This window comes from Taudactylus pleione, unplaced genomic scaffold (genome assembly GCF_031769625.1).
Source record: "Taudactylus pleione unplaced genomic scaffold, aTauple2 ptg000016l, whole genome shotgun sequence".
NCBI classification, from domain to species: Eukaryota; Metazoa; Chordata; class Amphibia; order Anura; family Myobatrachidae; genus Taudactylus; species Taudactylus pleione.
The window spans coordinates 24,991,132-25,018,899 of NW_028284418.1; the positions used below are offsets into that span (position 1 = coordinate 24,991,132).

The window sequence follows — 27,768 nt, forward strand, 5'->3', positions numbered from 1 at the left end:
AAAATAAATCACTTGGTGTGTGAGAGTTCTGTCTTTTAAACAAATACATACAGGTATCTGTGTTCACCAGAACACACACACCTAGCATTGCATAAAGACTGGTGCGGGTCCCCTGGGCTACTGCGGAGGTCCTATTTAGCTTCCTGAGCTGGTGTGTGATGCTGTCCATTTGTATTTTTTGCATCTCCATGTACTGCATATGGTGTTGACGGAAGGTGTGCAGGGACTGAGCCAGTTCATCGGCACTGGTGGTGGTTGGCTGTGCTGTTTGCTGTGTTGGTGGCTGTTGGTGCTGTGCAGGTGGATTTTGCCTTGTTGCCACAAGAGGACTAAGAGGAATTGTTGCCTCAGCCTCCTCCTCAGACGTGTAGGCCACCAAGCAAAAATGACTTCCTGGGACCCTAGACGCTGGAGGTGTGGTCCGCGGTGGAGGCACAGAAACTCCTGATGGTCCTGAAAAATGTAAATAAAATATAGTAGAACTAAAATGTTTAAAAGTGTGTTAGGATTAATTTTGGAGTTTGAGTTTCACATATATAAAAAAAACAGGTACAGGTTCTAAACCCGCACATTCTCGCACATTTGTTTTGATCGTGTTTCCCATACAATTTGTGCAATGTAATGGGGTGCGATTTTTTTCGCCAAATTGCGTTTTCGCGTGCGTGTTCTTGCGAGAATACAGATCCGGAAGTATGCGTTTTTTTGGACCAACCGGAATGCGAGTTTCATTTATTGTTCTGTCGAGTTTAAACAAAGTCACTCATTTGCTCTCCAAAGTCTCCTGATGCTTACCTCACACACACTATATAAACCCATATCCTCCATTTTGTGCTTTGAAAGGTAGTGAGGAGTTTTGTAAAGGAGTGGTGAGAGAGAGTAAAAAAAAGCCTAGAATTGTATTGGTATTGTGCTGCAGCATGGCATCCAGAAAAGCAAGGAGGGTGGCCAGGATGGTGGAGGAGGAGGAGATTTTTGTACTGCAACCTGATATTGGTGAGGAGGTGAGCAGTGAGGAGGTGAGCAGTGAAGAGGTGAGCAGTGAGGAGGTGGAGGAGCAGGAGAGTGTGGAGCAGGAAGCGCAGGAGCTGGAATCTGAGGCTGAGGGTAGTGTTGAGGATGAGGAGGCTGAAGCACCCCCAGCCCCTCTGAAAACACGTACTGGGCATAATATACACTTCAGTTATGATGAAAATTGTGCCCTGGTCCGTGCAATAGTTCCTGTTTTTCCGAACCTACTTGGGGCACAGTCACACCGGACGTCAGCAGCGCGGTGAAAGGAGATGTGGAGTAACATCACTGATGCAGTTAATGCAGTGAGTGAATACCGACATGACCTTAAAAATATCAAAATGCGCTATAATGATATTAAAAGGAACACAAAAGAGTAAATGGCAGAGGAGCATAGGCAGCGATGCATGACAGGAGAAGGATGAGCAGTGAGAGTTCACTTCACTCCATATGAACAGGAGCTGAGGCCGGATTTTGCTCCTGAGGTTCTCCGTGCCCACATATTGTAGACACTGACCAGCCAGCAACCCCTAGGCGTCGTGGTGAGTATGCAAACAAATGTTACTACTTTTCACTGTCTTTTTTTAAAAGTATTGTAGATTCTTTGTTTTTATTACTTATTTTAAATGGTGTAGTGTGTATGCACCTGTAGGCACTCCCATAATTAGCCCATATTCAATTTGGGCCCGTATTCAATTTGATTTGCACCCACGATACTTTTCCGCCTCCCGGACTTTCCTCCTACTTTGCCTGCTTTGCTGGCAGAAAAGTATCGCGGGTGCGAATTAAAATGAAATACAGCTCATAGTGATCCCCCATGTCAGTGAATCTTTTGGCGGGGGGGGGGGGGGGTGTCACGCTGTTTTACACCAATCTGACAGGATTTTTCGCCTGTTTCAGTTTTGCCAGGTGCCCTTTTTGCGTCCTTTTCAATTCAATATGGGCTATTGTTTCAAATTGATTTGTTTTTGTCTAATCTCATTGTATTATTTATTTTATAAAAACACAGCTGCTGCACCAAGGATGTCAAGAGCTCCTAAAATACCTCGCATGGAAAGGTCATTGGAGCAGGCTGGTGAGTTAAGCCAACGTTTGAAAAACCCACTTACACATTTTTTTTTTCCGTTAAGTTTTACATTTATTAAAAATGTCACATTACTTAATTAACCTTAGCATTGTGACATTAAAATCTACACAAATAGAAATGTTGAAATTATGTTCTACACATATTATTTATTGTAAAGTATTAATTAAGAGATAATGATAGAGATGTGTACACATACATAGCCTCCTTGCATGTTAAGTAGGCCTTATAATTTCTATGGCTTTTTTTTTATATATTATAGACATTTTAATTGTAACAATTTATTTTATTTGCACATCAATGGAAAAAGAATACAAAAGCAGCTTCTGCTGATTCCAATGATATGCGGCATACCTATATTTTTGGACAGACAGTGGGTGTATCTGAATGCCAAATGCTACGTTACAGTGTCATAAGCGATGCCACTGTAACGTAGCATTTATCATGCAGATACACCCGTTGTGTCACTTTATTGCAGTCACTACTGAATGTACCTGTTTTTTTTATATATGTGAAACTCAAACTCCAAAATTAATCCTAACACACTTTTAAACATTTTAGTTCTACTATATTTTATTTACATTTTTCAGGACCATCAGGAGTTTCTGTGCCTCCACCGCGGACCACACCTCCAGCGTCTAGGGTCCCAGGAAGTCATTTTTGCTTGGTGGCCTACACGTCTGAGGAGGAGGCTGAGGCAACAATTCCTCTTAGTCCTCTTGTGGCAACAAGGCAAAATCCACCTGCACAGCACCAACAGCCACCAACACAGCAAACAGCACAGCCAACCACCACCAGTGCCGATGAACTGGCTCAGTCCCTGCACACCTTCCGTCAACACCATATGCAGTACATGGAGATGCAAAAAATACAAATGGACAGCATCACACACCAGCTCAGGAAGTTAAATAGGACCTCCGCAGTAGCCCAGGGGACCCGCACCCGTATGGCTAGTGACTTCAGTAGGCATCTGGTGGAGCTAACACAGGCCGCCAGATACCAAAATGCTGACATACGGGAGCAAACACAGGCCGCCAGATACCAAAATGCTGACATACGGGAGCAAACACAGGCATTTGTGGCATTGCAAAGGGAACTGGTGGCACAAAGGGCCCGTAGGGAAGTGCCATCAGCATCTACACCCAGCTCACAAGCCACAAACGGTTTCACCAAAGAGTCCCCCGAGGCGAAGTGCCCATACACGGGGGGGGGGGGGTGCAACTAGAGGGTCAGGGAGGGGTAGAGGCTCATCTCACAGTAATTTTTGGTGTTTTTAAAATTTGTGGTTTATTTTCCTGATACCTTACTAGTTTAGTAAAGCGAGTTGAATTAAATTTGTGTCTGTCTTACTTTATAAACTAAACTTAGTTTGTATCATTTACTTTGAACTATATTTAAATGGAACAGATGTTTGTATTTATTTAGCCGCAAAAAGTTGGTTTCGGGGAAAAAAAAAAAAAAGATTTGGGCCTTTTCACCACTTATCCCCAAGACTTTTTGCAGGGGAAAAAAATTATCCCCAAGACGTTTCGCTGGGGTGAAAAGTGTTTGGTATATTTTTTGGCAAGATTATGGTACTGTTTTATGTGCGAGTTTGGAACTCGCACCTTATTACATTGCACTAGTTGTATGTACAACGTGGGGAAACATCTGTATGCGAGTTTGAAAAAAGTGTATTTGGAAAAATGTGTCGCGCACACTATTACATTGGTCGAGATTACAAAATGTGCACATTTTCCTGGAAACTCGCAAAATCGAAAAACTCGAACTCTATTACATCCCACCCTAGGTGTTTTAAGAGCATCGGATGCACCACTTGCAATGGGATGTTCACTGTCCAAGAATTTGCACATCCAAAAAGATACACATACTGTATTGGCTTTCTTGCACCTCAAAGTTTTTGATTTATATTTTAACATGTCCTTGTGGCCTTTATTACATCGGCAAGATGTCAATGTGTTTTAGGAACAGAATGGCCAGTTGCCCGTTGATTTGTTGAGAAAGAACACCAAACTTCAATGTTAATATGTATACTGATCAATCACGTGCTGTGACAGGGAAAGGAAATTATTGCAAAAGGAATCCAAATGGATCTGTAAATAGAATACGATTGCTCCAAGAGGACTCAATGAGAACAACAATTTTAGATTTTTTAAAAATATATTGTGGTCTTTTGTATTAGAAGGTTACAGTAGTGGGATATTTTATGTGTTGGATCCATGGTCATGATATTCTGTACAACAACAAATCTTTATATAATGAGTTAGATATATGGGTTAAGGGAATCGGTATGGTATCCGTATGGTATCCCGGCTGCTGCATGGCCGGCAGTTCGATTCCTGGCAGCGGCAGCTCGACAGATCAGCAGAGCCAGGCAGCGGAAGCCCGACAGCGCTGGAAGTCCCGATCGTCCCTAAGGGAAGTATAAACTACCCTAACCTAACCCCTAACCCTAACCCTCCTTAGGGGTGCCTAACCCTAACCTCCCCCCCAAGTGCCTAATCCTAATCCCCCCTCTAAGTGTCTAACCCCACCCTTTCCCGCTGCCTAAACCTAAGTCCCCCGGGGGGTGCCTAACCCTAACCTCCCCCCGGGGGTGCCTATCCCTAACCCCCCCATTCCCTAGCCTAACCCTAACCCTCCCGGGGGGGTGCCTAACCCTAAATCCCCCCCGGGTGCCCTAAACCTAACCCCCCCCGCGCGGTTGTCCGCTCGCGGCGCCTGGCATCCCTTCGAGCGGGGTGCCGTGCACCGGTCTCCCAGCATTGGGTAAATGACAGGCGTCTAGATATAGACGGCGGTCATTTATCCCACACCGGGGTAAAGCAGTCAGGAAGCCGGCTGTCGGTATTAAAGCAGCCGGTTTCCCGACTGCATACCAGGTTAAGTAGGTTATAAATTTAGTAGGTAAATACATTGGTTAGTATATTTGGTTGACCATCACTTCATTTTAGCAGATGCTCCCATTTCCCTTACTATAATGCATGGTGCCCGATGATTGTGATGGTGAAGTAACTATACTGTACCACATCAGGAATTTATTTTATTTTTGTTGAATTGCGGGTTATAGTGGTAGTAGATGTAATGGCATTGGTGGCTCAGCACGTGTGTGTCATACACGTCCTGCCTTCCAGGATGGTATGCATGTAACAAAAAGTAGATGGACACGGCTTGATGACGTGTTTCACCATGAGACTGTTTGTGCTTTGTGGTTGTGCAGGGGAATGGAACGCACGCTGAGTAAGCATGGTGGCAGTTGTAGATCAGTGTGGTTTAATGAGCGCTGGCTAAATGACAATGCTGGGTAAGTGTTTGTTTTCTTCTTATTTCTTTGTTGAGAGCGGTTGGTAACTTTGATGGTGGTCTTGAGAATGGTCCTAAGGGGACCAAAATGTTAATGCTGACGCTTGGCAAAATCTTTGTGAACATCATATATAATATGAAAATTTGCTCTGCAAGATGATGGCTATAAGAATCAATGGGTGGTATAAATAGCAATAAGGAATGTCTTGTTTTTTTCCACTACAATCGGTGAGTGCCCTATATATACATATATATATATATATATATATATATATATATATATATACTAGGGGTGTGCACCGGCCACTTTTCGTGTTTTGTGTTTTGGTTTTGGATCTGGATCTTTCTTCGTGTTTTGGATCTGGATTGGTTTTGCCAAAACCACCCTTCCGTGTTTTGGGTTCTGGGTTTTGTGTTTTGGATCTGTATTTTTTTTTAAAAAAGCATAAAAACAGCTAAAATCACAGAATTTGTAGGTTTTTCTGCTCCTATGCTATTATTAACCTCAATAACCTTAATTTCCACTCATTTCCAGTCTATTCTGAACACCTCACACCTCACAATAGTGTTTTTATGTCCAAAACGTTGCACCGAGGTAGCTGGATGACTATGCTAAGCGACACGAGTGGGCGGCACAAACACGTGACCCATCTAGGCGTGAAACTGCAGTGGCAGACAGGATGGCAGTTTGAAAAACTAGGCCCCAAACTGTACATAATGCAAAGAAAAAAAAGAGGTGCAAGATGGAATTGTCCTTGGGCCCTCCCACCCACCCTTATGTTGTATAAACAGGACATGCACACTTTAACAAACCAATCATTTCAGCGCCAGGGTCTGCCACACAACTGTGGCTGAAATGATTGGTTCGTTTGGGCCCCCACAAAACAAGCTGGCAATTAATGTGTCCCTGCACAAACTGGCTCTATGGAGGCAAGATGTCATCCTCATCCTCCTCATCCACCGATTCCTCACCCTCTTCAGTGTGTACATCCTCATCCTCACAAAGTATTAACTCGTCCCCACTTGAATCCACCACCACAGGTCCCTCTGTACCTTCTGGAGGCTGGTCTCCCTGGAAGAGCTGATAATTCATTTTGATGAACATCATCTTCTCCACATTCTGTGGAAGCAACCTCCTACGCCTTTCGCTGACAAGGTTCCCGGCTGCACTAAACACTCTTTCGGAGTACACACTGGAGGGGGGGCAACTCAGGTAAAATAGAGCCAGTTTGTACAGGGGCCTCCAAATTGCCTCTTTTTCCTGCCAGTACAGGTATGGACTGTCTGCCATGCCTACTTGGATGCTGTCACCGATGTAATCCTCCACCATTCTGTCAATGGTGACAGTATCATATGCAGTGACAGTAGACATGTCAGAAATTGTTGCCAGGTCCTTCAGTCCGGACCAGATGTCCAAACTTGGTCCTGCCTGTCCTGCATCACCGCCAGCGGGTTGCTTAGGATACCTAAGTTTTTTCCTGGCAGCCCCAGTTGCAGGAGAAAATGAAGAAGGAGCTGTTGACGTGTCACGTTCCGCTTCAGCTGACAGTGTGTTCACCAGCAGGTCTTTGCACCTCTGCAGGCTTGTGTCGGCCGGAAAGAGAGACACCACATAGGCTTTAAACCTAGGATCGAGCACGGTGGCCAAAATGTAGTGGTCTGATTTCAACAGATTGACCACCCTGGAATCCTGGCAAAGCGAATGAAGGGCTTCATCCACAAGTCCCACATGCCGAGCGGAATCGCTCCGTCTTAGCTCCTCCTTCACTTTCTCCAGCTGCTTCTGCAAAAGCCTGATGAGGGGAATGACCTGACTCAAGCTGGCAGTGTCTGAACTGACTTCACGTGTGGCAAGTTCGAAGGGCTGGAGAACCTTGCACAACACGGAAATCATTCTCCACTGCGCTTGAGTCAGGTGCATACCCCCTCCTTTGCCTATGTCATAGGTGGATGTATAGGCTTGTATGGCCTTTTGCTGCTCCTCCATCCTCTGAAGCATATAGAGGGTTGAGTTCCACCGTGTCACAACCTCTTGCTTCAGGTGATGGCGGGGCAGGTTCAAGAGTGTTTGCTGGCGCTCCAGTCTTCGGCACGCAGTCGCTGAATGGCGAAAGTGGCCAGAAATTTTTCGGGCCACCCAAAGCGTCTCCTGCACGCCCCTGTCGCTTTTCAGAAAATTCTGCACCACCAAGTTTATTGTGTGAGCAAAACATGGGACGTGCTGGAATTTGCCCAGATGTAATGCCCGCACAATATTGGTGGCGTTGTCAGATATCACAAATCCCCAGGAGAGTCTAAGTGGGGTAAGCCACTGGGCGATGATTTCCCTCAGTTTCTCTAAGAGGTTGTCGGCGGTGTGCCTCTTACTGAAACCGGTGATACACAGCGTAGCCTGCCTTGTAACGAGCTGGCGTTTCTGAGATGCTGCTACTGGTGACGCTGCTGCTGTTGCTGCGTAAGGTGATACATCTACCCAGTGGGCTGTCACAGTCATATAGTCCTTAGTCTGCCCTGTTCCACTTGTCCACATGTCCGTGGTTAAGTGGACATTGTGTACAACGGCATTTTTCAGGACACTGAGGACACTTTTTCTGACGTTTCTGTACAGTCTCGGTATCGCCTGCCTAGTGAAGTGGAATCTAGACGGGATTTGGAACCGGGGACACACTACCTCCATCAATTGTCTAAATCCCACTGCACTAATGGCGGATACCGGACGCACGTCTAACACCAACATAGCAGTCAAGGCCTCAGTTATACGTTTTGCTTCAGGATGACTGCTGTCGTACTTCATCCTCCTCGCTAAGGACTGTTGGAGGGTCAATTGTTTAGTAAAAGTAGTGGTGTTCCTACTTCCTCTCTGGGATGATGAACGACTCCCAGCAGCAGCAACAGCAGCAGCGGCAGCAGTAGGCGTAGCAATGCAGGATCCTCCAGAGGAATCCCGGATAGGAGAGTCAGTCATGCCAGTGACATGGCCTGCAGGACTACTTCCGATCCTGACTAAGGAGGAAATTGACGAGGAGGGAGTTGACGGTGTGGTTTGCAGGCGCTTGGATACAACAGGACAACGGGATTTAGGTGTCCCTGGACTGCTTACGGTCTTAGCCAAAGTTTCTGAACTTGACAGTAACTTTTTATGAACGCGCTGCAGGTGCCGTATAAGGGAGGATGTTCCTAGGTGGTTGACGTCCCTACCCCTACTTATTTCACCTTTACATATGGTACATATGGCAAGACAGTTGTTGTCCGGATTTGGATAGAAATATTGCCAGACCAAAGAGGTGGAATGTTTGGTCTTCTGCCCAGGCATGACCGTGATGGGCTTTTTCATCCCACGGACAACAACTGTCTCCCCCGGAGCCTGATTTAAACAAACCACATCACCATCAGAATCCTCCTCGCCAACTTCCTCCTCAGCGCCAGCTACACCAGTATCCTCATCCTGTTGTACTTCAACAGTGACATCTTCAATTTGCATATCAGCAAGTGGACTGTGGGTGCTCCTTTCAGCACTTGCAGGGGGCATGCAAATGGTGGAAAGAGCCACCTCTTCCCGTCCAGTGCTGGGAAGGTCAGGCATCGCAACCACCACCACACTTGGACTCTCCTTGGGGATTTGTGATATCTTCTTAGAAAGCACAGTTCTTCGCTGTGCTTTTGCCAGCTTAACTCTTTTGATTTTTTTAGTGGGAGGAGGGCTTCCATCGTCATGTGAAGCTGAACCACTAGTCATGAACATACTAGGGATCGACCTTAGCCGTTCCTTGCCACTCCGTGTCGTAAATGGCATATTGGCAAGTTTACGTTTCTCTTCAGCTGATTTAAATGTCTTTTTCAAGGTCATTTTCCTGAACTTTGCCATTTGGGATTGTATGTGCCCTCTACTATGACATTGGGCATCGGCCTTGGCAGACGACGTTGATGGCATGTTATCGTCTATGTCATGACTAGTGGCAGCAGCTTCAGCACTAGGAGGAAGTGGTTCTTGATCTTTCTCTATTTTATTTTTATCGGAGAAAGTTTGGTCCTCCATTTATGTTATATCGATTTGATATATACGTGCGGCTAAACACAGAAAATAATTTTTTTTTTGGTTTGGACTGGAGTGTACTTTGTGGGTTACAGCACCCTTTAACGGTCAAGCCAGCCGGCCCTTTACTTATGACACAGGCGCACTCTTGGCACTACTTTGTTGATGCACGTGCGGCTACTGCGCACACAATTCACAAACACAGAAAATAATTTTTTTTTGGTTTGGCCTGGAGTGTACTTTCGGGGGTTACAGCACCCTTTAACGGTCAAGCCAGCCGGCCCTTTACTTATGACACAGGCGCACTCTTGGCACTACTTTGTTGATGCACGTGCGGCTACTGCGCACACAATTCACAAACACAGAAAATAATTTTTTTTTGGTTTGGACTGGAGTGTACTTTCGGGGGTTACAGCACCCTTTAACGGTCAAGCCAGCCGGCCCTTTACTTATGACACAGGCGCACGCTTGGCACTACTTTGTTGATGCACGTGTGGCTACTGCGCACACAATTCACAAACACAGAAAATAATTTTTTTTTTGGTTTGGACTGGAGTGTACTTTCGGGGGTTACAGCACCCTTAACGGTCAAGCCAGCCGGCCCTTTACTTATGACACAGGCGCACGCTTGGCACTACTTTGTTGATGCACGTGCGGCTACTGCGCACACAATTCACAAACACAGAAAATATATTATTTTTTTAGCACTTGGGGGGAGCACCCCTGATGGACAGAGCACCCCCTGGACAACACTACAGCACTCCTTTAGGACTGGGACACTGCACAGGACTTTGGAGTGGACACAGCCCCTATGGAGAACTGACTGCACAACACAGTCCAGCCAGCCCCTATGGACTTTGAAGTAGTGGACACAGCCCCTATTAACAACAGCAGCACAGCACAACACAGCCAGCCCCTATGGACTTTGAAGTAGTGGACAACAGCAGCACTACACTACACTACACTACACAGCCCTAACTCCCACCCTCCCTCTTCACTGTCCACAGCCGAGTGAGAAAATGGCGCCGACGTGTGTACCTTATATAGGATCCAAAACCCGCGAGACTCGGAAGGCGGGATGATGACGTTTTGCCTCGATTTCAGATCCGAGTCAGGCGGGAAAAGTCGAGCCTGACTCGGATCGGACTCGGATCGGGGGGGCTCGGGGGGGTTCGGATTTCAGAAATCCGAACCCGCTCACCCCTAATATATACTTAAAGAATGCAATGATAGATTGATAGATGTGGTCCTAAAGTGGTAGAATGTTTAAATTTGATGAGATATACATTTTGTTTAACCATTTGCCTGGCGTGGTCGCATCGTTTGCGACCACACCAGGCAGTGCGTTATCTCAGAGGAGCAGCTGCTGGGGAAAGCAAAGTCGTGATGTTCTAAACATTTTAAATGTATTATTTTATATAAAATCAAGTTGGATAAGTACTAGATAAATGTTCTTGACCTCATTCAATCATAAAAAACACCAACAATTTTGTAGCAGTTTTTGGAAAATAAATTGTAAGTTAAGTGGTTTAACCTAGGGGCATCTTCCAAAAGTAATAAGGTTGCACCTTTTAAAGTGCATAAAATTAATTATCTACACTAAAATGGAAAGGAGGATGAACATATCAGCCTTTTTGTTGATGTTGTAGGGAAAGCACAAGGATTTTAAATAAAAGTAAAGTTATCTATTAATTTATACATTGATTTTTTTTTTTATCAGCCCATATCTCACATTGCTGACAGCCGTGGCAATAGTGCTATAGCTCTAGGACTAATCTTGAGATTTTACCACCCATGTCTGATGATCTTTAAGTCTGTAGACATTGAAATTCTTGTTCTGAATCAGTCCAGCATCAAATCTTCCATTGGCTCACTACCATAAACTTTATATAAAAGCTTTTGGCAAACAATCTGGACAATTTCACAGCCAGAAGTAATTCACAGCATCTTGTTTCAATATTATGCAGCCATGAATTGATCTTCATTTGACATTTAATATAGTGTCAGTAATTTACTTGCTTGCAGGTTCTTGATTATACATTTATAATCAAAGATTCAAAGCTTTATTGGAAAAAAAATACATTTTTTTTAACATGTTTCTTTAAACTATTAAAAATTGAATAAAATACATCAAGTATGAAAGGAATACCTCTTTTAATTGTCTTTAACTAACATGTAAAACAAGTGGGTCATTCAGTTAGACTAAACTTACCTACACACAGGCAGCCGTACTGATTTGGTATCATCACTTTAAAAAAAAAAAAACGTCTAAGTCCAATATGTTTCAAGCAAGACCACAGAATGTGTGTAGCATGTATGCAGAAGTTAGATGGCATGACACTTCATTAAACAATTTTTGTACATCTAAACGTAAACAATAAAACATCTTGTTCTTCACGAGCAGGAGTAATAAAGGGGCCTATCCATTAGCAGATAAAATGAATGATTGAACGATATATCGTTCAATTGTTCATTATATCTGCTAATGGATAGGCCCTGAACGATGACAGATGCGCACTCACGCGGCCAATAAATCGCATCTATCATGTCTCCAACATGTTGGTCAATTATCGCATATAGCTGTACAACATTAGCAATATCGTGCAGTTTATACGCGGTAAATGACGAACGATGAAAGATATTAGCAGCAGCTACAGAGAAAAAAATCCACTCCCTGAATGATGTCATGCGATATCGTTCATCGTTCGTCGTTTGCCAAAATCTGTCATGTACATGACATATATCGTTCAGCACAGCCACCGGAATTTTCAAGGGACAACTTTTGTCTTTCATCGCTCAGAAATATATCTGCTAATGGATAGGCCCCTTAGTCTTTGTAGCGTTTAAATAAATTTTGACACATACTGTAAGTCAGTGGTGGCCAACCTTAATTGAGGTGTGAGCTACTTTAGAAAAATCAAAACTCCTGAAGAGCTACTAAAATTGTAGAAAAAAAATCTGGCTAATACCCGAACAATTGAAGGTCATTTAATGAAAATAAAAAAAAAATGTTTCATAGAAAATAACAATTCATTTAATTATTACAGTAATATCGTTGTAGTTTGTAAATAAAATTAAAGCACAGACACATTTCACATTACTGGATCCAAGGAGCTACGTGCAGTAGAGGAGCACAATATATAGGCAGGGCTGCTGTGTGATTTTCTGGCAGGGCTGGGCAGGTGTCACTTGGACCACAGTAGTGTAGATGCTGTGGGTGGAACCACGAGGGAGCACACATCAGAGGTCACTTCCTCCTAGTTGAATAGGCAGTACTACAGCTAGGTGAGCTACCAAAATTAAGATCGCAAGCTACAGGTTGGAGACCACTCCTGTAAATCTTTACTACTCCACCATCCCTGAGTGATATATAGTGCTAGGAGCTTTGAATGAGGAACATCATACTACAGTATAGCTCATATTTTGCACTTCTAACACCAATCAAGTATCTATCAACTAGTAAAGAATATAATTGTGCAATATTAGCATAAAATGTACCCAAAATTTTTATTTTAACACTTGTAAATTTGTTTTTCTTTTTAATAATGATTAAATGTGTCCTATGGAAGTTTCATATCTTTAAAGTGCAAACTACCTGCAGACTGTTCAAAAGTTATTATACTTACTCTTAATGCACTAATCCAATATACTGTATTGTTACGATAGTGTGCTCTTTTAGGTTTAGGCTTGTTTACCCAGTCCTCTTTCCATGTAGTAGTTTTCCGGGTATAACAGTAATTTCACTTCAGTAGCTTGGAGAATGAAGTTTGAGGACTTTGTAAACATCCTAATCTGTAATCTATTTTGCATTTTTTATTTTTTTTTATTTTATATAATTAAATCAGTTATTCTGAGTAAATAAATATAGCTACTTTAATTGCAGTATTTGCAAGTGGATTATCTTAAAAAAAAATACTTGAAGGGAAAAATATCATAGCACTAATTTCCTTTGCAGTACTATTATAAATGTTGACTTCTAGTTCTAGAAGCTAACCTTTGTACTCATATACAGTAAATAGAGGAACTGAATGATAGCAATAAGATTGAGGTGGGTTAAACTTCTAGGGTGGCGGCTGATATGTGTGTGTATAATTCCTCTGGCCAATCGTGTCCTAAGCGGTGTGTTTTTGAGTCATGTGATTTAAGGTTCTGGCTGTGTGTGCCAAAGCCTCTTTTTATTGTACCTTATCCGCTTAACTCGTTGACTGGTTTGCAGGGGCGTATCTACCCATTGGCTTGGATGGCACTTGCCAGGGGCGCCGGCCAAAGGGAGGCGCCGTCTGGCAGTGCCACCAGCAGCCAAGGGGTGGACTACCCCAGGGGCCGAACTAGCGTTGGTGCGCCCACCGCTAGTTCCCCAGGCACCACAAGTGTTGGGCAGACCGCAGTGAGAGCAGTCTGCCCTACACAGTTTACAAACACACAGCTGCCAGCGGCGGCTGTGTGTTTGTTATAGCAGCCAGCCAATGACAGTCAGACAAACTCTCATCGGCTGTTGCGTCCACGGAGAGGGCCGGCTGGAGCTCACTCATGAGCTCCGTCTTCCGCCCCCCCCTCCCGCAGCGAGTGATGGGAGAGACGTTATGATGTCTCTCCCATAGTGCACTGCAGAGCACGACGGGAGGAGTGAACAGTAGTGGTTGCATCATAAACGGGGATCAGGTAAGTCGTGTATTTTTTTTTTCTGTGTGCGTAAGCCTGGCACGGGGGAGGGTGCTACTAGGGGGCTCTGCAGGGGCTGGCTGGCAACTTTTAGCCTGGGGGGCAAATGCATGCAGGCAGCCCTGGCAGAGGAGTAGCGTGTAGCCAGGGTGCCCGAAGAACGTGCGTGTGCAAGAGGACCCCCTTATGCAGGCCTCCAGTAGTGCCCCCAGTAGTGATCCCCCCTATGCAGCGCCCCTTATACAGTGCCCCCAGTAGTGGTCCCCCCTGTGCAATGCCCCTTGTGCCCCCAGTAGTAAGCCCCTTATGTAGTGCCCCCAGTAGTGGTACCCCTATGCAGTGCCCCTTAAATAGTGACACCAGTTGTAGTCTCCCCCTATGCAGTACCCCCAGTATTGCCCTTTTTATAGAACCCCCAGCAGTGGTCCCTCGATGCAGTGCCCCCAGTGGTAGTCCCCTCCCCCCTATGTAGCGCCCCTAGTAGTAGTCCCCTCCCCCTATGTAGTGACCCCCTCCCCCCTATGCAGTGCCCCCTAGTAGTTGTCCCCTCCCCTTGTAGTGCCCCTAGTAGTAGTAGTCCCCCCTTGTAGTGCTCTTAGTAGTAGTAGTCCCCCCTTGTAGTAGTAGTCCCCCCCTTCTAGTGCCCCCAGTAGTACTTTCCACAGTTGTAGTCCCCCCCTTGAAGTGCCCCCAGTAACAATCCCCAGTAGCGGTCTCCAACTTACAGTGCCGCCAGTAGTGGTCCCCCCTTGTAGTGCCCGCCCCTCCCCCAGTAGACACACGTAATAAAAAAATAAAAAACTCAATCCCCGCTCCCGCCGTCGCCATCCGCTCCTCCGTCTGTCCTTCCCGGGCCACTCTGCATTATGGGAGAGTTGTCATGACATCATGACGCCTCTCCCATTGCCCACTGTGGGAGCCGGAAGATGGAGTGGCTCCCGCAGTGGGCGCAGCAGCAGCTAATGAGAGTCTGACAGACTCTCATTGGCTGCTGATCAAAACAAACACACAGCTGCCGGAGCCGGCGGCTGTGTGTTTGTCACTTGTGTAGCGCTGACCGAACTCCGTCCGGTCAGCGCTACACACGCGGTGCAGTCTGTGTCACAGTGACACAGACTGCCCGCGGCCCGCGGCCCGAATGATGCTGCGGCCAGGGGGGCACATGGCACCCTGCCCCCCGGCCCAGCCAGCCACTGGGGCTCTGTTTAGCTGGTGGCCGCTACTGGGGGCACTTTATGGGGGGGCAGCCACTACTGGGGGCACCAAATAGGGGGGACTACTACTGGGGGCAATGCAGCATAGGGGGGTCTACTACTGGGGGCAATGCAGGATAGGTGGGACTACTACTGGGGGTAATATATAGGGGGGACTACTACTGGGTGCAGTGCTGCATAGGGGGGACTACTACTGGGGGTACTGTATGGGGGGTGGCTGCTACTGGGGGCACTGCATAGTGGGGACTGCTACTGGTGGCACTTTATGGGGGGGCAGCCACTAATGGGGGCACCAAATAGCGGGGACTACTACTGGGGGCAATGCAGCATAGGGGGGACTACTACTGGAGGCAATGCAGGATAGGTGGGACTACTACTGGGGGTAATGTATAGGGGGACTACTACTGGGGGCAGTGCAGCATAGGGGGGACTACTACTGGGGACAATGCAGCATAGGGGGGACTACTACTGGGGGTACTGTATGGGGGGTGGCTGCTACTGGGGGCACTGCATAGGGGGGACTGCTACTGGTGGCACTTTATGGGAGGGCAGCCACTAATGGGGGCACCAAATAGGGGGGACTACTACTGGGGGCAATGCAGCATAGGGGGGACTACTACTGGGGGCAATGCAGGATAGGTGGGACTACTACTGGGGGTAATGTATAGGGGGAATACTACTGGGGGCAGTGCAGCATAGGGGGGACTACTACTGGGGACAATGCAGCATAGGGGGGACTACTACTGGGGGTACTGTATGGGGGGTGGCTGCTACTGGGGGCACTGCATAGTGGGGACTGCTACTGGTGGCACTGCATAGTGGGGACTGCTACTGGTGGCACTGCATAGGGGGTAGCTGGGGAATAATTTTAAGTACTTATTTAGTGTATAGTATATTTCAGAAATTATGGGGGGGGCGCCAGTCCATTAGTTTGCCAGGGGTACTCGGATCCCTAGATACACCCCCTGCTGGTTTGTTAGCTATACCAACCAGACTGGGGTAGTGTCATCACTCTAATGGTTGGGTAGTCAATTTATAGTGGCTACTTTTGTTTCTGTTTGATTTGAGTTTGTGTATCTTGGGCGGTAGCTTCCTGCTACGCATGTTGTTGATAGTTTTTTGTGCATTATTGTATTGCTTTTATTCTGGTTATCCTTCCTCAGCTACTACACTGATTTAGTGTTAGGAAGTTCAATTTATTACAATTAGTTAAATAAATAGCTAACAGTTTTTTCTGCCAAAATTCAAGTCTCGTGACTTTATTTATCATATTATTGTTATCATTATTATTATTGTTTGGTATTTAATATTATGTGGTATGCATGCATGACACTTCTCATCCAATAGAAAGTTTATAATTATTCCTTGGTTTTCTTTGCAGTTGTCAGCCTGGAAAGCAGATCCATGCACCTGATGGCTCTGGTGGAGGAAGCCCAACAGAGAATGAACGAGTTGTCTGCAAAGCTACAGAATGAGGGGCTGGGAGTAGACAGTACAGATAAGGAGAAGCAGCTCAAGTCCTGGGAGTGGAGATATCGCTTGTACAAAAGGATGAAGACTGGTTATGATCATGCAAGTGAGTACTTCTCATAATCCCAAAGTGAAACTACAAGAATGAAGTAAGAGTAATTGTACCATCCCATCTGTTTGTTTTACCTGTTGATGGTTTATCCTACAGTAGGTGTGCAATTCATTTACCAAAAGTTTGCAAGCTACAGCAATATAACACCACTATCTAGGAAAACTACACTCTTTGTGTTTTTGTATTTATACTTTGTGATTTGTGTACCAATCCATGAGAAAACTACATGATGAGGTTTATACAGTATATTATATAATATGTACTGTGACAAGGACACAATGGGCCTGATTGAGAGGAGCATGCGATGCTGAGGTATGCACAGTGTGCGCAAAAAGTCCTTAAAATCCTATGATGCATGCATTCCCCTGAGTGTACGTGGAGTGCGCTGTCGCATATGGAGGCGTTGCCATGGAACCGGCGAGGCAGAACCATGGGCGTTCCACAGTGGTGGCTGGGAGGTGACCTGAAGTGAATGTAAAAAAAAGCCCATCTCATGGGCATGATATGGGTGTGCCACAGGCGTGTCAGTGAATGTGGCTGCATTCCCAAACGCGGAGCCGCAGCCACAGAGGCCATGTATAGCCAGAGTTCAGAAGGAGACACTGCACCTGCCAAAGGCTGCTGCAAGTGTTGATGGTGAACATGATGGTATGCCAATGGAGGAGTGGTTTGGAAACCTCCGCGGTTTCGCACTATCCACAAGCATTGAAAGTGGGCGTCTCAAGCTTGCACAGTCTGGCGCACACTAGTGCACAAGGGGAGGGCTGAAACTACCAATTGCATATTACCAACAGTTTTTGATCTTTAGTGAAGTCAATGGATGGGGAGGCACACATGGAGATGGGTCTGAGTGCTGGGAGCCTGTCTCACTCCCCAATCAATGTAACTCTTCAGTGTCAATTGAATCTCCTACCTGCATCACTGTGTCTGCTGCTGCTACCAATCTAAACACTGCAGGGCACTTGCTGGTCACATGACACATCTAAGGTGTCCATCAGTGATCCCCCATACTCAAAGGCATGACTATAAACATTTCATATAATTGTTCCTTCTATTCTCATTTAGTGTATTGCTATATGACTACTAGGACCAGGATTTGCAGTAAATATTGGTCATCACTTTTGTCCCATGTTGTCAAGCTATTGCAATTGTGAGGAGCGAGTGTACTTTATGTGCAAGATTGAGCTTAAACACCTAGGCAGTATAGATTGGGTTAGAGTCTGAACTGCAGGGTTAAGTTGTATAGCTTTTGTTAGCCAATCAGTGTGTTGCTAGGTGGTATGTTTGGGGTACGGGATACTGATCGTTTGAATCAATGCAGGGCTCTGCATATTTTTCTTTAAACTTTCTTTCCTGTCCTTTCGGACATTGCTAGGTCTCCTTAATTGTGTGTGTCTGTTTATGCACATACAGTAGCCAGGTATTTTGTCATACGCTCCAGTGTGCTGTGTCGGGTCTTCTTAAGGTACATCACTATTTAAGTCTCTCGTCTGAAATTTGGATGGACCTCTGGGTTTGGGATGCCTTTTTGTTGACGTTAATGGTGGGAAGTTTTGACTTACACTTTATCTAGCTTTTAGCTCCAGCTTTGTACTGGTTTGGTGGGTTCCCCTGGGTTTGGCGCCTTCTTTGAGGGCTCCTGATTGGCCTCCCCATGGCTGGCTCATTGGGACGCTTCGGGACTCACTAGAAATCTCTTATTGTTGAAGCTTTTCATTATTATCATTACATTGGAATTATGGGGCGAGCGTTTGTGTCTTTTGCCAAGCCATGTCAACTTTTGCTGCGGTAATCTGGGGGTAGTTTTTCGCCATTAGTCGCTAGCTTTCCTTTTTGTTGCTGGTCCTCCAGCTTCTTGCACTGGTCGTGTTGCTGTGCTTGCAGCTTAACATTTACAGATGTCTCCTCAAACACTATTGCCGTAGCATGCTAAAGAGCCCCTCTGGGCATTTCTAGTACAAAGTACTGATTGAGTGTTGTTTCTCTGCATCTGTGATGTGAATAAGATGCACATTTAAAGAAAAAGTTGCTGCGCTGCACTGCTCAGTGCAGCTCAGTTGCATTAGGCATCTCACACAGAATGGCATATTAAGGCTTTGTGTATGAGGACACATCTGTACTTTGTGGCGCGTCATGTCCATTATTTAGACAATTCCATAGCAGATGCACTCTCACGGTTCCAATGGGATTGGATTAGGGATCATGATGTTTGCCCATTTCATTGTTGGCAGGTTATCTCACCGGGATGGAGGGGCTAGCTCTTTGCTGATGATTGGCACCGAATACCTTCTAAATTCTTTTCTGAAAATGGGAAAACGGTAAAGCTCTCTATCGTACATTCTTGTCTTTTGTTAAAAGCCTCCACCTGGCACTAATTCCTCTAGGATTGTAGCTGCTTCGCATCTTTGGTCAGATTTTCAGCATCTAAGATTCAGGGGCTTGGTTGGTGAAAGTCTAACACATATAAACGATATGTGCCGAAGAGCGTTTTTTGGGGGGGTTTTTTGCCTTTTTATTCCATTACTGCTCATTGATTTTGACTGGCTATTTCTCTTTAATTATTATTAATTATTAAATTTTAACCTGGGAGAATTTGCACATCGTCATTGTTATTGGTAGGGGCCTCGAGGGATTTTGCCATATTTTTCACTTGAATCAAGGAGGCTGATTGGTTATGGTACAGATTTTTCAGTCCAAGTTGCCCCCATTTTTCCACCACCCCCCAATCCCACCTCCCCCCTTGCTTTCTTTTACCTGTGGGAATCTTTGTTGGGCAATATTTAATTAACTTATCTTTTTGTTGTTGCATATGGTTTGTGGGGCATTCTCTTGTTTACTGGACTTCTCTGTCTCATTTCATTTGGCCCAGGTGTCCACTTTTTTGTGGCTGTTGACCTAATTAGGTTGTTAAGGTGGCAGGGCATTTGTTAGGAGTCCCTCGTTACTTGTTTGTTGTCACCCACTGAGTCCTTCTGTCCTCTTGGGGTTTTAGTTATCCACTTTGTGGGGAATGATTTGGGGACCAGATCATCTTTTGGGCTGCGGTTTGCCATGGTACTGATTGCTGGCTAATGGCCCTGGTGATCAATTGTTTGGTCACCTGTTATTCCCAGACATTTTTCGCGCAGGAATTTTCATGCATTGTGATGGACAAATCACAGAGGAAGCTTAATGCCTTTGGGGCCTATTCATCATCACTTAATTTTCACAAAAGCAGGTGAAAATGCACATTTTCACCTGCAATTGTGAAAATTAAGTATTCGGGCCATTCATTAAGAAGGTAAAGCAGGAGATATCACAGATATCTCCTACTTAACCTTCTGTTTGCGGAATGGCCTCTGTCCCCATACACTAGTATGGGGACGGAATTCATCAAGCTCTGAAAATATTATATTTTTTCAGAGCTTGACTGCGGGAGCATTCGCCATCTTCAGATGGAGAATCCTCCCGCTTGTGAATCGCTACCCGCTCTTCCCTATGGGAAGAAGGTCTGGGTTGCGAGAAGGGATCCTTTCGGATCCCTCCGCCCCTGTCCGGCTCCTTCCACCGGACGTCAGGGCTCGTGTGCGCATGAGTGACCTATAGGTCGCGCATGCACACCGCCGTCACTTCCCTGACAGGAGCAGTGAAAAGATTCACTACTCCAAAAGGAGCAGTAAAGCCACTCGTGGGGGCAGCTGATTTCACATCAGCTGCCACCGCGCCGGAGCAATGTTGAATTGCTCCGGTGGCTGCGGCGAGTTAGAATGTTAATTATCGGGGTCCCAACAATTAACATCATGAATAGGCCCCTTGGTCTCCAAAAAGGTTAAGAATTAGGGGGGTTTTTGCATGGATTTCAGGATGTTCACTTGTTTCGAGACTTTTTGTTGATGTATTGGCTGGGGAGTTGGAAACCTATCACTTGCTGTTGTGATGGGTAATTGTCCTAGCAAGTTATTTTTGTCATCTTGCTGGTTTAAGACATACGGTCACTGAGCAGCTAATGTTCTTATATAAATATATTTTTTTTTCGTTTCATCTTAAGTAAAATATTAACTTTTAATTCCATATGGCTGTCTGTGTCTTTATTTTAGTTCATTTTTTATAGATTAAGTGGGCTGTATTTAAAGTAACCAATCTGACATATATTGATAAGGTGTTTATGCAGATGTAAACTTATGTCAGATCCACTAATTATGAGAGAAATTCAGCATTAGTCTCTGTAGTGATCTTCATGTTGTCCATGGACAAGTTTTCCCTTGTGTAATAGTGACTAGAATTTTATATGCTTAACATTTTAAAGGAGTAATTTAATGAATCTGAGATTCACATATGGATTTCACAAAGACGCTTTGCCTGCAGCATAAGACTGTCATTGACGTAAAGAAAATCCTTGCAAGTAAATAGTGGTGCTACTAGAATATGTATTGCTGCAATAAACAGCGAGACAAATTTTCAGTTGGTGGGTGTTGAACATAAATGGACTCCCATGTTTCATTCACTGGTTTACATTTGTGTATAACTGAATCAACTGATTGGACATGTGTGTTTAATGGTCCACTAACCCAAATCCCTCGCCACTTCACTTTCACTCTGACCTTTTGTCAAAAAGTGACTAAAAAATTAATACTATGGGGTAAATATACTAAAGTGAGAGTTTTTAGAAGTGGAGTTGTTGCCCATAGCAACCAATCAGATTTTAGCTATTATCTTTTAGAAGTTGCTAGTTAAATATTGAGTAGAATATGATTGGTTGCTATGGGCAACATTTCCACTTCTAAAACTCTCACTTTAGTAAATATACCCATTAGTGTTGCGATCAGGATTCTGATGATGTATAAACTCATTAATACAGAAAGGTCTTAAATATTTTTTTTTTTACAAAGTACACATAATGGGCCTGATTCAGTACTGATCGCAATTGTGATCGGAGCTGCGATTACGCACACAGATCTATAACGAAAATATGTTAACCTTTGCAATCGCAAAGCCAGCATAGAGACACCCACTACCGCTATCTCACATCCATAAGACCTCGCAGACCAGGTACAATCGAGTAACATCAGCCCTTCACGCACAATTACAGCAGCCCTGACCTGTCTCAGAAATTGCAACTCTCGTCGCACGCAGTGAGCACTCAATATGCGTACGCCGTCGCAGTGGCTAATTTATGCACGTCCAAGTAACGGCATTCAAACGGACAGGCACGTTTCTCCAACCACTCCCCCGTCACCACCCCCCAACGCTGACGTCCTCTTATTCACTTTGCGATGGCTTTCTTTCTGCATGTGTGATCACAGAGCGATTGCAATGCTAACTCACACACGCGGACTGCGATGCATGCGCAGTACACACCATCAACCGATCTGTGTACATGTTGTAATTGCGATCCATGCTGAATCAGTACCAGTGTGCAACTACTGTAGGTAAAAAAAATGTTTATATCATTATAATCTATAAAAATAAGTCTTCATTTCTTAGTCTGACAGATTATTGATAACGAGGCAAAACATCTTCTATATAGCGCAATGGTGCTGATGATTTAAACTGCGTAATAGATTTCCTTCTGATTGGTTCAAACAATCAGATGCTTAGAAAATAGTTTGAATTTGATCATTTAATTTCCTATGTATAACATTGTTTGACAGATTGTGCTGCCTGATTTTAAAAAAGCTGACAAAAGAAGTGTGTGTAATTTGTGATACATATAGTGGTTGTTAAATATTATGTGTGAGGCTCTTCTGTTGTTATACATAGCTGCATACTTGCCAACTCTCCCTCATTGTCAGGGAGACTCCCTGAAATAGTAGTAATCTCCCTGTCTCCCTGAAGAGTCTAGTAATCTCCCTCATTTCATCCTTACCCCCATTATGACACTGTTATATATATATATAAAATAAAAAAAACATTCAAATGGGATCATTCGTATAATTTGCCTGCACAGGTTATAAGGCACAATGATCCCTATGCATTTTCTGAACAGTATTAGTGTGTTTTAATCAACAAATAGATCTTACTAACTGCTTTGGGGCTCATTTACATTTTGATGTAAGTCAATGTTATGACACGCCTCTCAGATGTAGCAGTACTGTCCACTTTACCCCCACGCTCATAGGTGGTGCTTACACAATCTCCCTGAAAAGCTTTTTCAAAAGTAGGCAAGTATGCATAGCTGTTATTAAATATGGTGTGTGAGACTCTTGTGTTGTTGTTATACATAGCTGTTATTAAATATGGTGTGTGAGACTCTTGTGTTGTTGTTATACATAACTGTTATTAAATATGGTGTGTGAGACTCTTTTGTGTTGCCTAAATTATTACTGTAGGTAGTGTTGTCTGACTCTTATCAGAGGATGTGGAAGGATCTTGCGTTTCATGGACATTATGAAAGTTGAACTGTTTGTCTTGCATGGTTGTGTATGTTCATTTATTTATTAGCATAAATACTGACAGCATAGGCGTCTTCCACACAGGTATTAATTAAGCAAATAACTTCCCAGCATGATCAGAAACATATGTAAAAAATGAAGGACTTCCCTGGTTGCCTCTAATTATGCCTACTATGGTTGAGGAGACATCAGTGACCCAGAAAGGGTTGATTGTTGGGACACTTTGGACTAGGGATGTGCAGGCTCGGATAGGTTCGAGTTTGCACGTGGAGTTCGGATTTTTCCCTCCAAAAAAACGGAACTCAGAACGAGGCAAAACGTCATCTTACATGGACGAACATCATCATTCCTGGACAAAAGACCAGGAATGATGATGTTCGTCCATGTAAGATGACGTTTTGCCTCGTTCTGAGTTCCGTTTTTTTGGAGGGAAAAATCCGAACTCCACGTGCAAACTCGAACCTATCCGAGCCTGCACATCCCTACTTTGGACCAGATCTTCAGTGGCCAACATAACTTGCTAATGTTTCATATGTAACATGATGTCAACCTGAAACGCTGAGCTAAAAATATAAGTCACAGAAAGCTACAGTGGACAGAAGTGCACACTCCAGAGTTGTGATATCCATGCATTAATATGAAGTTCAAGGCAAAACAGACAAGCAACTGCAGAATAGTTGATGGCACATTACAACCTGTGGCTCATACAGCCATTCTAATATAAAAAAAAATCCTGATAAAAGCTCCACAAAGCAGGATATAATGATGGGTGTCACTGCATAAACCACACAACAATGTACATTTGTGAGTTTACAGGTGCAAATAGCAAAGGCAACTGACTGCTCAGAAGTGGACAAAGGAAATATGGTCAGATGAGCACCATATTTGTCACCATATTTCAAGTTCAACACATAGAGAAGAGCGCACATGCTGTAAGCAGCAAAATAATTGTTCCAATACTGAAGGACCAATGAAAACAGCTACTTAATGGTACTAAGTGATGATCTTCAAACTATATATAGTCTACCGGAATGACTATACACCCACTTATAGAGCACATGTGGTCACTCTATGGTTTCATGAGAATAACATTGATGCCATTAATGTATGTGATGGTCTTCTCAGTCAAGAGACTTGTGGGTATATTTACTAAAGTGTGGGTTTTTAGAAATGGAGTTGTTGCCCATAGCAACCAATCAGATTCTACTTACCATTTATCTAGCACCTTCTAGAAGATAATAGCTAGAATTGGTTGCTATGGGCAACAACTCTATTTCTAAAATCATGCACTTTAATAAATATACCCCTTGAACTCAATCAAATATCTATGATATATTCTGGAATGACAATGTTGTCTGCCATCGTGAACAGACATCAGTTGCTTGACTGTCTTATGAAGGTATGGTGCTTATGACATTGACACTGGTAGACACAATCCCACTGCTCACACTGGGTTTGCTCGAACATTTATATTGGTGTTTCCATTTACCAATATCTTTAACAGTATGATAAAAAAATGCTAAATAAATGTTTTATTAAAGAATACATTTTGAAAATATTTTATTTTACTGCTTGAAAACAATTTTTCCAGTAACTATAAATTCTCCCAATACAGCACTAAATGCATCACTCTATCCCCTCTGAAAATATATATTTTTTTATATAGTGATATACTTCACTTTTAGCCGCCTTACTTCTTATTAAACTTTTTGTTTATTAAACTTTTTGTTTACTGAATAGTTTTCTAATCTAAAAAGTATAAGGTTTACTGAATATGCAGTTTGTTGATCCGAGTGCTAATGTACAGCACAAACTTTATTTATTTGTTTAAAAAAAAGCTAATTCTTAATACATGATCACATTTATCCCCAGCCTTCTTACACACACTACCAGCATGTCAAAGTTTGGCAGGGTTTAGACTTGCCATTCATGGAAAGCCAGTGCAATCATCCACTTTCTAAAATATATCACGGCTTTATGTATGCATTGCAAGTTCCATTTGTCCTGAATGCAGAGTGTCTCAGAGTCAACTAATTAGTGGTGGGTGAGAGGAGCTCTTCAGAAAGCACACTGTGTACTGTATCACTGGGTGGTCCTTCCTGGCAGTAGATAGATGCCGTCTCCAGCTCTCCCCCATCAGGCTGTTACTCGGGACAGAACAGGCTCCTCAGTGATTCAATGAAATGAGCGTCTCGTCCATTTTCTCTGCTGCTTGAACAAACTTTCTTTTCTGCCCTTCTCTCCATTTGATTTGGTGACTGCCATGTTTCAACTGGCACACCGCGGTCGCACCCTCTCTTCTCCTCTTAAGTGGGACAATGAAAGTCTCCTGTTCTTCTTCATACTAATATAACTCTGGCCCCTACTGTAGCTTTGGTAAAAGTAGATTGTTTGATTGGTTTTTAAACAGGACCTGCTTGTATTACACTGAACTGAATACATAAGTTATAGAAATATTGCAGTGCCCTATGTACAATTCAATATTAATACTCAGCTTAGTAATTTGTATGAACCTATATATCTATGAAACACATTTTGCTTTGCTGATCTGCATGTTGACTATCTGTCTTGCCAAGTGAAAGGCAATAACTTTATGCAAATGATCCTAGCAGAGTCACAGAGGAATACTGTACATCCATATACATAAACATAAAGAATACAAATATACACTGTCAGTAGATAGAAAATGTATGAAGCTTCTGTTATGTTACTCTTACAAAAGGAAATAACATGGCACAGACGCCAATGTATTCGCTTAGAGAAGTCCTCATAGTCTGTTACATGACTCCCGAAGACAAAAAGATATGATGAAAGTCCAAGCATACAATCTATGTTGTTGAGGATAAACTCAATCAGGAACTTTTCACCCTTTTTTTTATCTACTACATTTTTGGGTAGGTTATCACCAATTACATTTAATTGTGCAGCACAGAATACCTAGGGGTCTTTTTACAAAGCAGTGTTAGGAGACAGAGTGAAAAGTGATAAGGTGCCAGCCAATCAGCTCCCAACTGTCATCTCACAGGCTGAGTTTGAAAAATGACAGTTGGGAGCTGATTGTCTGGCACCTTATCACTTTTCACTCTGTCTCCTAACACTGCTTAGTAAATAGACCCCCTAGTATTAACAATGATGAGTTTTGCACGTGACATATCTTCAAAAAGATGCATCTTAAGCTGTACCCAATTGCATATTACCAACATTTCTCCAGGTGTATATCATAAGATTGAAGTGTGTATACTTACTGTACATCCTAAGTTACTGTAGCGATGTAGCTTGTCAGTCTTAGTGGGGGAATTCAATTAGCCACGATAAAATTATAACTATTGGTGGGTTCACTTTTCGATCCTATTGCTCATTAATTTCACTTTTCGCCTGTATGTGCATTCCCGTTTTTCTCACAATTCAATTCAAAAGTTGTCTTCCAGTATTCACGTGATAATTCTTGCAGGTTTTACATGTAAAAAATATAGATGAAAATGGGGAAATCTGTCTGATATTCCCATTTTCAACTAATATAGGATAACAGTATAGACGTCTTTTAGTGGCCTAATTAAAGTATATGGGTTCTTAAATTGTCAGTTGCTGTTATAAGCATTTACAACAGTAATGGAAACATAAATTAAAGCATTTTTCTACACTTTCACCCCAAAACTGATATGTCATTATTGGTCAAATTAAACTAATGAAAAAAAAATTTGGCCTAATTAGTCATTAAGGAGGGTATCCCAGTCGTTCTGAACCAAGTCCCCACATTTCTACCTTAAAATAGGGATTTTCCCCAACTTTACACCTGCAAAGGAGGAGGTGAAAATAAATTTGCGTTAAATCCTGAGAAGAATTATCATACGTTAACTTGCGGGCTAATTAAATAGGGAGAAATTTTTTCTCACCCGAAAAAACTTTAAAATGTGAAAATTAGTTATCGTGGTATGATTGAATTCCCCCCATAGTAGTAAATGATAGAGTACCATTTACCATATAAAATGTAATTAAATACAAATTAATTTTAACTAAATACAAACATCTCTTCTTTTCCATTACAAAAGTCAAATGAGAATCTTCTTTCCTGATGTAGTCCAAATGGAAATATTAATGTGAATAGAAACAATGTAAGCATCATTAGTTCTACCTCTCCAAGGGAGAGATGTATCAAACATTAGAGAAATAAAGTTAAGGAGTTGCCCAAAGCAATCAATCAGTTTTAACTGTCATTTCATAGACTGTTAGATAGATGACAGTTAAAAGCTGATTGATTGCTATTGGCAACTACTCCACTTTATCTCTCTCAAATGTTTGATACATCTCCCCTCAAATAAGAGTCCTCAATATAGATGTGTGAAAAGCATATTCGTGCTATTCTGTTTTCATGTATGTACAGTAAGTAAATGTGTATTTTAAACAAATAAAACAAAAGGATATTCAACTGTACATGTGACCCATAGGGAGAATGCATTGTGATGCTTATGAATCTGTTTGCATATAAGGAGATATAGTTCCAGAACACAGCA

At 43.3% G+C, this 27,768-nt stretch overlaps 1 protein-coding gene across 1 annotated transcript in view; it reads left to right on the top strand.

The window, feature by feature from the left end:
* The window catches only part of ANKFN1 (ankyrin repeat and fibronectin type III domain containing 1), a 583,203-nt gene that overhangs the window by 151,624 nt on the left and 403,811 nt on the right, over positions 1-27,768 (top strand). Inside the window, exon 4 of the mRNA XM_088473339.1 lies at positions 16,686-16,880. Coding sequence (XP_088329465.1) covers positions 16,686-16,880 — 195 coding nt within the window. The remainder of the gene's footprint in view (positions 1-16,685; positions 16,881-27,768) is intronic.